The sequence below is a fragment of the Schistocerca gregaria genome, chromosome 3 (genome assembly GCF_023897955.1).
Source record: "Schistocerca gregaria isolate iqSchGreg1 chromosome 3, iqSchGreg1.2, whole genome shotgun sequence".
In the NCBI taxonomy this organism is placed as follows: Eukaryota; Metazoa; Arthropoda; class Insecta; order Orthoptera; family Acrididae; genus Schistocerca; species Schistocerca gregaria.
Window position 1 is genome coordinate 600,030,690 of NC_064922.1, and position 15,526 is coordinate 600,046,215.

Sequence of the window (15,526 nt, forward strand, 5' to 3'; positions counted from 1 at the left end):
AAGCTCCCTACTATGTGTACCTTTATCTAATTTAACGCATCTTTACCTCTCATTCTATAGAAAGTCTGCAAATGATCAAAACTATGTACCCTCAAACTGTTAGAAACCTTAAACTCGTACACTAACGTTTGAACAGAACGTAATTTGAACTGAACTGGTTTCAGTACAACTTTTGTCTATATATTAAATACGCAACTGAAGAGAAACAATTATCCGTCAATAGTCAAAATTTCTAAATACTTCGCATCTCGACAATTCTGATGTAGATTTCTCGAAAACACAACAGCCAACAGGAAGCAGATAGCGTCTAAGGTAGTTTCTTTTTCTAAATAAATATTCAAATTGAAACTTTCTGGCAGACTAACAAAGTATGCCGAACCGAGACTAGAGCTCGGGACCTTTGCCTTTCGCGGGCAAGTGCTCTACCGACCGAGCCACCTAAGCACGACTCGCGACCTGTCCGTACAGCTTCAGTTCTAACAATACCTCGTCTCCTCTCTTCCAAACTTCACAGAAGCTCTTCTTAGGAACTTGCACAACTAAGACTCCTGGAAGACAGCATATTGCGGGAACACGGCTAAGCCACAGCCTGGTGGGTGTTTCCAGAGTGAGATTTTCACTCTGCGGAGGAGTGTACGTCCATATGAAACTTCCTGGCAGATTAGAAATGAACTGAAACTCTGGACGTTTGCCTTTTGCGGGCAGATGCTCTACCGACTGAGCAATCCAAGCACGACTCGTGAGCCGTACTCATAGCTTCAGTTCTTCCAGGAGTGCTAGTTCTCCAAGGTTCGCAGAAGTGCTTCTGTGAAGCGGAAGCTAGGCGGCGAGCTACTGGCAGACCTGAGGCTGTGAGGACGGGTCGCGGGTTTCCTTGGGTAGCTCGGTCGGCAGAGCACTTGCCAGCGAAAGGCAAAGGTCCCGAGTCAGAGTCTCGTTCAGTAAACGGTTTTAATCTGACAGCAAATTCCACATCAGCGAACACTCCACTGCAGAGTGAATATCTCATTCTGGAATATTCAAAATGTTGTCTACTACATGGGGCATGTGATAATTCGTGATGATAAAGGTTCAAAGAGTGGAATGGGGAGAGTAACTAATCTTATGAAATGATATTTCAAAATATGATTTTAGAATGAAGTTTGTATTCGAAAGGACAGAGTAAAGCTCTGCGTGATCTTCTGACATAATGTTGATCTGAACAATGCTGTGCTTAACAAAGTGGACAATGATATGGAAAGGGTACAATGTTAACATACATTTTCTGTAAAAAACCAAACAACTTAATCAGCTGATATCTTAATGCATGACTCAGGGATGTTCAGCGGTCTTTGTATCAGCTCTGAGCAAGTTATCTAGCTGACAAGAGTTGTTCTAATAAATTATCCGCCCTCTGCTGCAGTCGTACCTCTAACTTCTTCAGGAAGATGACTGGCTCTTCGGCCAGTCAGAGCAGAGGTCTTTAACGCAATTTCGGCACAAGATATGATTTTGCGATTTGGTCTGAGGGAGCCCTCTAGTGACAAGAGGTCATCTATCCTGGTGCACTGATAATTTTTTTTGCTAACATCAAATTAAGTTGGTAGTGTGGGTTATGGTATTAATTCATAAAAGATTGTGACTTGATGTCGATGGCGTTTACGGAAGTTTCGAGTCTTCTTAGTGCGAATTCAAGCAGTATTTTGATTGCTACAAATTCAGCATGGCGTGTTCCGACAGTGGAAAATAGTATCCATTAGGCAGATCTCCATAGGAAATTATTCGTTGTGGCTGCTTTGGGTTTGGAACTTGCAATCTAACGTCCTTTGGCGGCACACTCTGTAGCATACACTAGAACGTCTCACTAACCTTGTGGTGACTTCTTCTGCAGTACATGAGCTTTCCCTGAAGCTACTAGTAATTGTTTTTCAACTGTAAAACTGAAATCGAAACTAGTCGGACTACGGGTGACGGTACAAAGTCTTTTCCTGTCGGGTGTTGCTACCTACTAAACAAGCGAAGTAAATTAAATCAGCTTAGTTTCAAAGCTTACACCAATTTACACATGGAGGGTCTGTGGCTCGAATACACGCTCAGTGCTCTACGAACGTTCACTTTCAACTATGAGTTCCCGTTTGCAGTTGCACAGTACGCCACGCGTAATTAGTTATTCGAAATTAAGTTCATTTTATAGAGAAAACGCGGAATTTGCACATGGAAGTCTGTTAATATTTTCATACACTCCACGATCTTTTAAATCTCACGGTTACTTGAAATTCAATATTTTTTTCAATGGTGAATGCAAACACGTGAGACCACGAGAAGATCCGAGCACTGACTCCTCCTTAACTGCCTACAGCAGTCGTGGAAGCCCTACTATTGAGCTCGAAAATACTGTCCTCTTACTATGTGAACCCAAATGCACGCAGTATGCTTTCGTGATTCGTCTGCATCCTACGTTTTCCATTTTGAACCTGTTGCTTTATAAAGGGACTTAAGACCAATTGTACCAAAAATAATTTTCAAATAAAAAACAAAATCAGTTAATCCCCTCATTAAATGACTGAATTATTGAAATACGCTTCCTGTTTCTCCAGGACCGTAAACTGCCACCTTAGTACACGACGTTTCTCTACATATATAACTGGTCAATACTATACAGATCAATTTTCCCACGCTGTCACACTCAGATACTTATAATTTCTAGTATTCATATGTCACATAGATTCCACACTGCTTCGTTCATTCACTAATATAGAAAAACAGATGAAACTGACATTTAATATATAATATAATGTAAATGAAAATAGAAAAATCATTAGAAGAAGTATTTTGCAGAAAAGTGTTTTTCTCTGTTACTGTACGGTTAGATATGTAATTACACACCTTAATTCGTCTTTAGCCAGTACGTGTGAACTTGTCAGGAAATTACTAATTCGTGGACGTTCTAAAATGTGTGTTTTAAGAAATTTGTAAATGTCCAAAAGTGCTGTACAGACCAAGGTTAAATTTAAGTTGTTTTATTCCACTGCGTGTATCATAAAAGTCCACATAACTTATAATAGAGTTTTTACTATTTCATCGTCCGTAAGGTGGTGTGACAGCCTATAGGCTGGAGCTGCGGGTTGGTTCAAGCGAGCCCACATCCGACATGGTTAACGAACATCTCTCAGAACATATGCAGCTAAGTTTTGGTTCTATGTGAACGATGATGGTGTTACGCCATGGACCCCTTGTTGAAAGATTACATGAAATCGACATTGTGTGTTGTATAAATTGTTGATGAGTTTCATCGCATCGCGACCACTCACTCACTTTCGTGTGAATATTACCACTGGATACACGTAATGATTGAAAACTGTGCGATGTCATCCGAAGAGCGAAGTGCCAACGCGAGGTAGGTATTTCGCGAAGGAACCACATAAAACATGGCCACCAGCAGAAGCAACGACGAAAAAGAGGCTATGACGTAGATACACCCAGTTTCCTTACGCCACCACACTCAGTTCGCGTCAAGGGGGCAGTACGTACTTGTCCTCACCGATTTGATTCATATTCATAAGGTGTGTAGATCATGGATAGGATTTGTAAAAAGGAAGGCACAACTTTCAACCGTGTTCGAGAAAACAGAGTTTGAATATTTTTAGCATGCATATGTACTAATGTTAGGTCGCTACCAGCCACGCAATCCATAGCCGAGCGAATAAACACTTCCACAACTTAGAGGACTCTGGATCGAATCTCGCTCCTGTCACTGTTTCTTTACCATTTTTCGTTTACTATCTGTGCAGATTATCAGTATCTAAGGAATCATTTATTTTTTGATTCATTTATCGATATCATAATCTTCACCTTGAAAATTCGAGTTTTGTTCTAACGTTTTGATAGAACTTTAGCAGTATAACCGTAGTCCTGCAGTCTCATTTCGGCCCACTATGAGCCCATTGTCCCACTAATCCTGTAGTTAGGTTTGATCCACCTGAAATATTTGCATGTTCTCAAACAACTTTCGGTTGATTGAGATAGTAATGAAACGCAGTTTACAGACACAAAAAAATTTTAATTGCGTACGGTAGCTTCCAAAGCAATTACATGTCAACGCTCCAGCGTGTCCGATTTTACGAGTAAATGTATTGACGTGCCTGATATATCGACAGCAAGACAACTTGAACCTCACTGTGAAACCGAATCGCTTTACAGTGAAGTTTCAAAACTACAGTTAAAAACTACACTTGTGTACAGTGAACACTTTTGTACAGTGAACAGCTCCTTCTCCAAAACAATCTCATCAATTCGAAGCCTTTTGCAGTAGCAACACAAGAGCACATGGAAATTGTAGAAGAAATATGTTTCAGAATTTTCGAAATTCCTTGCCCAGGAACAACTCGTGGTACAAGACAAACTAACTGCTCACCGTAACATCGATGATGAGCCTTGTTTGAAGAAATTGCAGAACTGGCTTCATCTTCATCACGCTATTACGAGGCCGCAGAGAAACAGTCGAAAATGGACAGCTATTCCGTTACGCAATATTACAAGATTATGGTCGTCAATCTAGCTAAATAGCATGTAGGGCGGAGTTGGGCCACTCTTCGTAGGATAGTTTCACGCCTCAAAAGGATGAAAGAATTGAAAATACGAGAAGATCATATAAAAAAGCGGAAGAAGGCATGAGCAACTTAAAATAACTGATTCATGAACCTGTTTCATAGAAGCTCGAGAATGTAATAGGAAAGTGACTACGAGAAACCTGGAGCACTGGGCTCTTCCTGTTGTTAGACAATTTCCTGATTTAAATTTTCAAGCTACTGGCTCGTGGGAAATGTTCTTCAAACGAATATATCAGGCTCGTCAAAGCAATCACATTTGAGATCCAAAACGCTTAACTTCAGTAGGTTCTTGATGCAGCAGCAAATTTCAGAATGGAGATTCGAGCCCTCATACCAAAATACGACAAGGATTTCGTTATCAACATTGATCAAACAGGTATTACACACAAAAGTACCTCATTGACTTACATAAATTGCTGTAATATTTTATAGACCAAACGGTACTAATTTGTGGATGTTTGTTTATTTTATTTATTTATGCATTTATTTTACCTGGCATGATTAGGGCCTTCAGGCCCTCTCTTACACCTAACCAGGCATACTCAGATTGAACGAGTTACAGTTACTAAATAACATTAAGAACATTTAACGTATTATGCAGTACTGATGTCAAACGAAAAAAAATTGAGATTATAACAGTAGTACAATGATAGTTATAACAATAAAAATAATTATAACAATCAACGATAATAATGATAATAATAATGATAATAGTAATAATAATAATAATAATAGTGACTAAGTATATGAAAGTAAACATACATTTCTTTTGTGAATGTCAGTTAGTTGGGAATTTTCTCGTTATATTCTTGTTCTAGGGTGTCAACGTCAATCAACTTATGAAAGAACTCTCGTCGAACGCTGAACAAGTGTGGTACTTGTGCAGTGAAATGATATTTGCAATGTGACAAATTCGTATACCTCAAAATATGTTGTCATCTTATCTGGAAAACTGCTACCAACGATCTTCGTTTGCGTGCAAGAGACCACTGGGTCGTTTGGACCAAGAGTGAGAAAATCAACTGACGAATAAACACACAAATACAAACACGTTGCAGTAACATCTTCAAAGTCTGGCAAGCTCACAATAGTACCATACAGGAAATTTGTAATTGACGTCCTGAAGCCATACCTGAGAGAAGACCAACTTCTTTTGCTCCTCGATTCATGGGTATAGCAAACGAAACTAGTTTTGTACGAGGAAATTTTTCAAGACAGAGAGGGCCTGCCAACGGACAATGTAAAAGTAATTCCTCCATAATGTACTCTGTAAATGCAGATTGCAACTTTTTTTTATAGGTACGCGAAAAACGTTATAAAGCGACCACAGAATTGTTCGTACATTATCGAACAATGTAGAGAGAGAGAGAGTTTCAGGAGAATCCTGTACAAAATTTCAATAAATCATGCACCATCAGTACTTGAACCAATCTTCGGTGACGTGATCAGATATGTGTAGTATGCCACGAAATCGTGTGATGACCGAGAACCGTTTAGGAACAGAGACGAAGTTTGTTTTGCAGTAGAGACACTGAAAAAACCATGCTCATGCAAGAACTCTTGGTTCATTATATGTGCTGTACGTCACAAGAACTAATGTTTTACGTGTTTTTACGATCAGTAACATCCTGATTCATGCCGTGCTCCATTTGTGTCACAAATGAAGGTACCCTAAAGTCAAGGTAAAGGCTGTACTGATTTTATTCAGAATAGTCGTGTATCCTCATTTATTTACAATGTCCTCCTATAGACAATTTGGTTTTCTACTTTTCAGGATAAATATTATGCAAATAATAAATGATTCATTAAATACTGATAGTCTGGGCATCAATAATATATCTGTTGTTATTGTTACGTTTGAATAAAAAGAAGTACATGCAGCGAAATTTGACCCAAAGAAATTGCGCTTCTGAAACTAAGCACTTACTGACTTGGCCGCCGATTTCTTGTCCGATAGCGACACAGAATAGTATAAACACGCATGCCTAAAATCTTCCAACTCTATTTTCTCGAAAGCGGCTGAGAGTTGCGCCTTCTTCTGTAAATAAGTTGAAATCCTACACATGCTCTGCACACCCTGTCGACATGAATCAAATCGGTGAGGGTAAGACGTATGTATGGTCCCCTTGTGAGCCCAGTGCCTCTGAGCCCAGTCAGCAACCACAGCCCAAGACGACAGCGTCGTCTCTCTCCAGAGTCAATAGTGCGACGGTTTTATTACACAAAACCCTGCATAGAAGCTTATAGCCAGTTGGACTCAGTGACAGGACACTAGTATCTAGTACTGTATCAAATGATGCATTAATGTTCAATGACAGTAACTAATACTGATGATATCCCTGTGGACATGTTTTATGGTCGTAAGTTTAAGTTTTAATCAAGTGATCTTATAATTTGTATGTTTTAGTATCGTCTTGACCAACTCCAGGTGTAAAGTTAAAAACCCACCACTGGACCAGTGCCATTTCGTTCGGTACGACAAACTGTACAAATGCTTCTTGATTTCAGATTGCATTTATAAGGTAATACCTTGTATATCCACAATTCGGAGTATCAATATGCCGTTAGGCCCTTTATATTTACGAAGATGGCAAGTCAAACAGATATTGCGTTTCCCTAGCTCTTAATTCAAGGCCAGACGCCAACGTTCACAATTCGTGGTTGGAAGATTCCATTTGGAAAATGAATCTTATGCTCATCCCCATGTTGTCGAATGAGAACACTTAACAACAGCAGCAACATCTCCGCCACGCTGTGCGACACAAACTGGCTGCAGAGACGGCTCATGTGATACGTAGGTGACAAGCCACCCACATCAGACCATGAGCAGGTACAGAACCCGAATATCTCCAAACGCATGCGTTTTTACCAGATAACTTCGCACATATAGTGACGACAAATGCTCTGGGTGGCAAGACTTAGGGTTCTAAGAGGCTACAAATTTTATTGCCTCGAGGAAGCCGATCGAACTTGATATCTATGGCGGCCGCCCACTGGCATTGTTTTACGAACATTTTTCAAGTATTGCAGAGAAGTTACAGCAAAAATTTCCCAAAGCAATTATAACACCTGTAAATAATGTTGCACTAAATGCAATGATATTTCGAACCACAGAGAATGAAGTCAATAAAACTGTTCAACAACTAAAAAAATGTCAGTAGGCTTAGATGAAGTACCAATGTGTGTACTGAAACAATGCATAGGTACTATACAGGGCCCCTTAACTAATATAATAAATGAATCTTTCACATCAGGGACATTTCCAGAGCTGTTAAACAGGCAAGAGTAGTACCTTTGCTTAAGAAAGGTAATGCAGAAGACATAGAAAATTACCAGCCCATTTCCCTGCTGTCAGCATTCTCCAAAATAATAGAAGCAATTATGAAAGATAGATTAATGGATTACCTGAACAAATACAATCGTTTAACGATTCACAGTTTGATTTCCAGAGTGGTAAAAATACAGAGTCAGCCATAGTAGAATTAACAGAAGTTGTACTTGATGCTCTTCATAAAGATGAGTGTGCCACAGGCTAATTAAACAGAATGTCATCAACATGTTATGCCCTTAGAATCCTGTCATTAGTGTGTAACGTGCAGTGTCTTTTAGTTACTTGTATACACATGTACACTCAATTCATAGCTATGGCATTCTTTTTTGGGAACAAACGCACAAAATATGAACACAATTTTCAAACTCCAGAAAAGAGCTATAGGAATAATAACAAAAAATACTAGCTGAGCTCATTGTAAGGATCTGTTCAAAACATTGGGGATTTTAACTGCTCCAAGTGAATACATTTATCAGTCAGATGTACATATAAAAAATAGCACTGGTGATTACTGCACAAACAGCTCTGTCCATGGCCATGCAGTAAGAGATAGACTCAAATTACATTTACCAATAAAGAATAAACATAAAACTGAAAACACCATTTTCTATCAAGGAATAAAGCTGTAAAATAAATTAGCAAACGAGATTAAAGAAATTGCAAAAATATACTTATTTAAAAGGGCAGTTAAAAAGTACCTGTTATGCAATACATTCTATACATTGGAAGATTACTGAGATAAAAGAGAGTAGGGGGTTGATAAAAAATGTTATAAAAATGAATAATTAACAATAATAATAATGATTATAAAACATCCAACATTCCACATAGCACCTTCACCTTATTTTCTTTTTCCCCTTTCAGTTCTAGAAATACTTACCCCCAAGCTATGCATAACACAATACTAACACCTCTCCTCTTTTTGAGCTCAACATGTAATTCATTATGGAGGGATGCTGACTCAGGTTTTCAGGATAGCAAATGGGAAGTTGTGGTACAGAAAATGACCCAGAATCACCAAAGTGGGTTTGTGTGTGTGTGTGTGTGTGTGTATGTGTGTAGTGATAGAAGTGTTATGAAACAATGTGCGTATAGTGTGTGCAGTGACTGATAGTGAGATATGAGTGAACAATGTGGCATTACATTATTTAATAAGTTCTTTGTAAGAAAAGTATTGTATAGCAGCAGTAAATCTAATGATTGTCTCTAACTAGAATTCTGTAAATATATGTGTATATGAATTAGCTTATTTTAAATTGATCTGAACTTTGACACGTCCTATATCCTTCCAAAAAGAGATCTATGGATGAACAAATCTACTACTACAACATGAAAACTGTACTCGAGCTTAAGATCCTTCACGGACTAGCAAACAATATGTCAACCCCCCTGGGGTCAAATCGCTTGAGACCGTTTAATTACTGCATAGCGTCGAACATGACCCTGCTAATCCATCCACTACGTATTCACATGACGTCATGGGACTGAAAACAACGTGAGAAGCTGTTTCCTTAGGTTGTGATCCGGTCACCGTCGAGTTCCGACTCGCGAAAGCCGACATTTCTTCGTACACAAAGCGTAACACCGACTCTCCACCAAGAATTAATATTCAAATGCGCTTCAGAATAAGAAACCCACTGGGTAATATTTTCTTATATACAAAATGAAGATTGCGTTACTTCAGCCTACTTGTGTGGTCGCGCTGAAACGCTAATAATTTGCATATCCAAGCGTCTAATACCCATCATGCCAGTTTGCCGACTGCCGCATTACACTTTCACTATATTGCAATTCAAATAGGCTAAACTCACCAATTTCCTCCTAGATACTTGGACTACAGTATTCTGATAAATCGAAGCTGGTCGAGGCCACAGCAATATTTTCTATTGTGCTGTCACAAGCCCAATCATTACTTCCTTAGCTGTTGCTTACATTTGACTACGAACTGGTGTAACTTGTACCTCCTTGACAACAAAGTACGGCGTTTCCTTTAGTTGATATGATACCAGGTGCTAGTAGCAGCTACGCCATGACATGCTGCCCTCCTCCGTCCCCTCCCCCTCCCCTCCTTGCAATTTACAACACCTCAGTTCAAGCTCTGGGTTTTGCAGTGTGGCAAGTGTCATATTTCCTTTTTTTTTTTTTTTACTTCCACTGTCGCGGCAGCAGTTACAGCTCCTTTTGTCTGAATCCTAAATTAAATAAAACGGAAAAACTACATCATAGCATCTATGTGATATTAAAACGAGCGCTGCAATAGTTGTGAGATGTGAAAATGTGAAGAGGGTTTCCCAGAGGTGGTCCCGAACAGGAACTGGAAAATGTGCTGGCATTTCTTTCCAAAAGTTTATGTCACGTCAGTACCTCTTAGAGAAATTTCAGATACCTGTGACAAACTGGGCGGTGAAGAAGAAAGGTTTAGGTCCCCACAAAACCATCAACGATTCGTACACATTCAAACAGTGACTTCATACTGTAGGTGTGCTAAAAATCAGAGGAGCGTGTGTCAAGATGGTTCTTTCGACTCTTCAAAGTAGCCTCCCAGATGAAAGGCGGTGGATGAAAGGAAGTCGTCTTGGATACCGAAGAACGTCAACAGACAATGAAGTAAGTGGGAACCGACAAGGGAAGCTTACACGTGTTGCAAAATCTTCTGAGATCACAGCTTACAAGTTTCTAGATAATATGGCTGTTTTATAAAATTAGTAGTATTATAAATGCAATAAGAAATCTAAATTACAGCTTTGTTTTAAATTTTATTTTATAAAGTCAAAATACTATCACTTCTGAACAATTTTAAATAATATTTAGTGTTTACCAACATACAATGTGCTGATTATATAAGTCAACGTCTATGTTTTGAAAAACAACGAATTTTCTTTTTTATAAACATCTTATATCTCCACAATAAATTTAAAATATTTTCATTTGTGGAACATATTAACTAACATTGATCTGTGCTAACTTCCAAAGGCGGAAATGTGTGTAACTTCTATTCTGAATCACAGACAGTCTTGGAAGCTTCCAGAAAATTATCTGTTCATAAGTTACCAACAGTTGCTTACTAGTCTTTCGACTGTGCTCCTATACTGTACACTGAAGACTCTTTGATTTGTGTGTGGTATAAAAAAGAGTTATTACCCACAAAGATTTTGTCGCAAAAAATGTAACTCCATATCACATAAGGAATACTAGTGATGTGGTTACTGGATTTGACCATATGGAAATAAAAAGTGGATAAGTCATACTTAAACGATTACACTTCAGTCTCAACGGAAAAATAACTCCTGACAATTACAAACTTTCCCTAAGGGGGGACGTTCATGAAAATCTCACACTATTTAAAAGATCCAACAAATCTAGAACTATGAAATATGACAATGAAATTTTGTACCAAGCTTTACATGACATTAACACATTAATTGTTAAGTTCTTTGGTTTATATACGTGTAACTTATGGAATTTAAAAATTTTATTTTCGGAATATAATAAACTTATCGCTTTCTCAGAAACTATTCATGAGATTTCTACAGAACTTTCTCTGTTTAATCTCTTTGAGTATATTAAGCTTCTCTCATCAGGATTTCTTAATAAGGAGAGTAGGAGTATTTCAATAATTTTAATTATAATTCTATAACTGTAAAATAGAATTCATGCAAAATGCCAAGCACTTTGCTCCATATCTCAGCTTACACTCCAGATTATAGAAAATTAAGTTCGTGACCAAATTTATTTGGGTTATAGAAATAAATGCACATAATTCCATAATTCGTACCTTCATAGATTCTGAGAAAAAGCTAAATAAAGTTCAAAAAACAATATTTTCAGGAAATTCAATTTAAAGTTCAAATTAACGCTTTTCTTGTGTCATCTCTGCAGAAGGACCTAGATTTGTACTCACGGTCGTCTTTCCCTTCAAGGTTTCTCTTCTGGTTTCTTGTATTCTGCTATTTTTCTCAAGATTTCTCGAGCGATATTTCCTAAGGCCAATTCTCTCTACTATCTTCGTCCTCAAAACGTTCCCTTCTATAAATACTAGAGTTACTTAGTCAGTCGCAATTCTGATAACTGTAGCAGATGCAAATGTAGCAATAGGGTGTCGTTTCGATACGAGTCAATTCAGAGACTATTATTGTTTGTAAGACATGAATGAGGGTCACAGATGATCTGTAAAACCAAGCAGTGTAGAGTGTGGATAAAACGAGCGAGACCCCTCGCCTTTTCGTTTTGCTGATCCGCACAGCTTTAAAGTCTGCTACACAGCATAACAGGCAAGGCGACGAAGTGCTACCAACATACTACGCACAGGCGTGAAATTGAAAAACTATCCGAATTTTGTCAGACTGTTTTCAATCATGTGTAAGACTATATTAATATTGTTTAGCGTGTTAAACACAACACGTAAATATAAGATATAAATGAAAGAAGAAACGCTAATTAGTATGCACTGTACTAATAAAAATTTGTTTCGACTTACCGAGATAACATAACTGTTTTAGTAAGACAAAGTACCCCTGATCGTTACGAATTATCAAAATATTATGCTCATTTGGCTGCGAAACAGTCTGTGTCAACGTTCAGACCAGTCATACTGGATTACCGGTGCTGACCCACCATGAAAGTGTGGAAATTTAGCAATGCGTGAAGATTCATAACGAAATTCAGCTAAAAATCATTCAGTCCCCAAGTCAATTCAGTTACTGAATGAAGCGGAAAAAGTAGGCTGTAACAAGTATGAAATTCTACAAGAGTTGCATATTGACATCTACAGGGTGCTGGTACAGATAAAGGTAGCAAAAAAAAAAAACGTATTGCGGGCGCGAGAATTTCTTAAAATTGCTTTACTGTTAGTCTATCTACCTCCATCAAGATTAAAACCGAAAACAAACCAGACCTCCCTTGCAGTAGCAAGCACCTTAGACTACGCAAGCAGACCACCCAGGCAAAAACAACCCTCTATTATTACCACAGACATGAATAAGCCTGCAATTTCGCAATGAAAATGGCAAAATGATCTGCAGTTTCTGTGGCATAGAGCTTTCTGGACTCAAAAACATGAATTTTCTACCTTTTGTGTCACGCTTATGTGATAATCATTCGGGATGTTTATCGAAATAACAAAATACTGTTATTAGCAAGTAAATTTAGTAGGATAATTCGGCAACACCCCAGGAAATAAACGGCAACATACCTGTCAAACGAATTCTACAATGTTTCGATTTCTCCATTAGACTCGCCACAGCCAGGAAACGTTCATTAGCCGAAGTGTTTCTTATGCTATCGAGCAATGGGAATGATCGCACTTCTAAAACACGGTAATCCAGTATGACCGGTCCGAACGTTGACACAGACCGTTTCGCGGCCAAATGTGCATAGTATTTTGCTAATTCGTAACGATCTGGGGTACTATGTCTTACTAAAACAGTTATGTTATCTTGATAAGCTGAAATTAATTTTTATTGGTACAGTGCGTCCTAATTAGTTCTTCTCTCATTTATATCTTATATTTACGTGTTGTGTTTAACACACTAATCGGCATTAATATAGTTTTACACATGACTGAAAACAGTCTGACAAAATTCGGATAGTTTCCAATTTCACGCCTGTGCGTAGTATGTTGGTAGCCCTTCGTCGCCTTGCCTATTATGCTGTGTAGCAGACTTCAAAGCTGTGCGGATCAGCACTACGAGAAGGCGAGGGGTCTCGCTCGTTTTGTCCACGACTGTACATCACAGCCTGCTAGCTGCAGCCTGCACAACTTTTCTTGAAAGTAGTCAACTGTTTCGTTGTTCACTGGGCTAGTATTGAACTGCTGCTTCAAAACCGTGGACGTGGCAGGACATCTACAACTACATGGTTACTCTGCAGTTCACACTTAAGAGCCTGGCAGAGGTTTCATCGAACCATTTTCATACTACTTCTCCATCATTCCACTCTCGAATGGCGCGTCGGAAAACGGAACACCTAAATCTTTCCGTTAGAGCTCTGATTTCTCTTATTTTGTTATGATGATCATTTATCCCTACGTATGTGGGTGTCAACAAAGGCTTTAAGTTATTAAAATTGTAAGATCGGGGTTTAATGCTAGCGCAAGGTAAGCCATTGCAAACGTGAAATGCTGGTACACTAATAACAGGTGTAACTGCCAGATTGTTGAATGAAAACATGCTAACGTGCATGAATTGTGTTTTACAGGTGTAAGACGTGAGTTTGTGGCACTGGGTTCCGTGCCTGCTTCACTTGGTGAGTCAATTTAATGATGGCTGTGGAATTACTTACAAATTTTCAGTCTCTGTTGGTAGGATAAGCACCATAGTCCTCCTGCCATCATATGGAGTCACTCCCCAGACCGTAACTACATGTCAGGGTCCAGTGTGTCTAGCTTGAAGACAGGTTGGTTGCTGGCCCTCGGCTGTCCTCCTTTTATCCACAACACAGTCATTATAGGCACCAAGGCAGTACCAGCTATCATCAGAAAACACAACAGACATGTGGAATTTTGGGTTTGGACGTGAGCGGTGCTCGGATCGCCTAATGGTAAAGCGATCGTTTGCGATGAGCTGGAAGTCCATGTTCGAGGCCCGGTCCGGCACAAATTTTCATTGTAGTCATTCCATTATACAGCTGATAGTTGTCCTATTCGTAACTGCGAATACTTTTAATCTATTTCATAACAGCCGTAGTCGCCGCAGTGGCTGTTCCTTCGGACATGCATGAATGTTCAAATGGTTGAAATGGCTCTGAGCACTATGGGAATTAACATCTGTGGTAATCAGTCCCCTAGACTTAGAACTACTTAAACCTAACTAACCTAAGGACAGCACACACATCCATGTCCGAGGCAGGATTCTAACCTGCGACCGTAGCAGCAGCGCGGTTCCGGACTGAGCGCCTAGAACCGCTCGGCCTCAGCGGCCGGCACATGCATGTTCGAAGGCACCTTGCATCGGTTTTTGGAATAACACAAGCACTCCAGTATCGTATCGAACTTTCGTTAGCGTCGACAACTCCTTCCTGGTATTACGATTTTTTCCCGTCAGTTTAGTTTGTGTTGTAAGGTTGTGGAAATAAGTCGTTAAAGAAATTAGTTGTTTATACCGATTTTAATTCAACAGTCTTGGAATGTAAATGATAGCTGTTAATGAGAAACTGCACTTTACAAGTAATCACCATTTAGCTGGAACTCGCTGTGACATCGCATTTCAGTGGCAGAAAAAATGTACATCTCCTTTCTCGTAACTTTTGGAGTCATTTTACCTCAATTATTACGTAGTGACATGTTTTCTTCTAGTATCTCCATATAAGGCCATAATATAAATATTCCAACATAAGTATTTCAGCGGTCATTATAGGATGTTCACAGGTGCACACCGAGCACACGCCATTGCCGCAAAGAACAGGTAGCCACAGACTACTAGTCTCAGAGTTGTTACGAAAAAGCCAGTTTCTATCTAAATACTGTAGCCCTCGTACAAGTACAATAAATGCTTCACCTACCATGCTCCCTTTTGACAAACACACTAATTTGCTTTTGAAATAATCGATTGTGCGGTAGCGTTCTCGCTTCCCACGCCCGGGTTTCCGGGTTTGATTCTCGGCGGGGTCA

General features: G+C 39.1%; 1 protein-coding gene across 1 annotated transcript in view; it reads left to right on the forward strand.

Moving 5' to 3' along the window:
• Window positions 1-10,507: 10,507 nt before the first annotated feature.
• Window positions 10,508-15,526, forward strand: part of LOC126355490 (uncharacterized) — an 89,577-nt gene continuing 84,558 nt past the window's right edge. Inside the window, exon 1 of the mRNA XM_050005807.1 lies at window positions 10,508-10,527. Coding sequence (XP_049861764.1) covers window positions 10,523-10,527 — 5 coding nt within the window. The 5' untranslated portion in view covers window positions 10,508-10,522. The remainder of the gene's footprint in view (window positions 10,528-15,526) is intronic.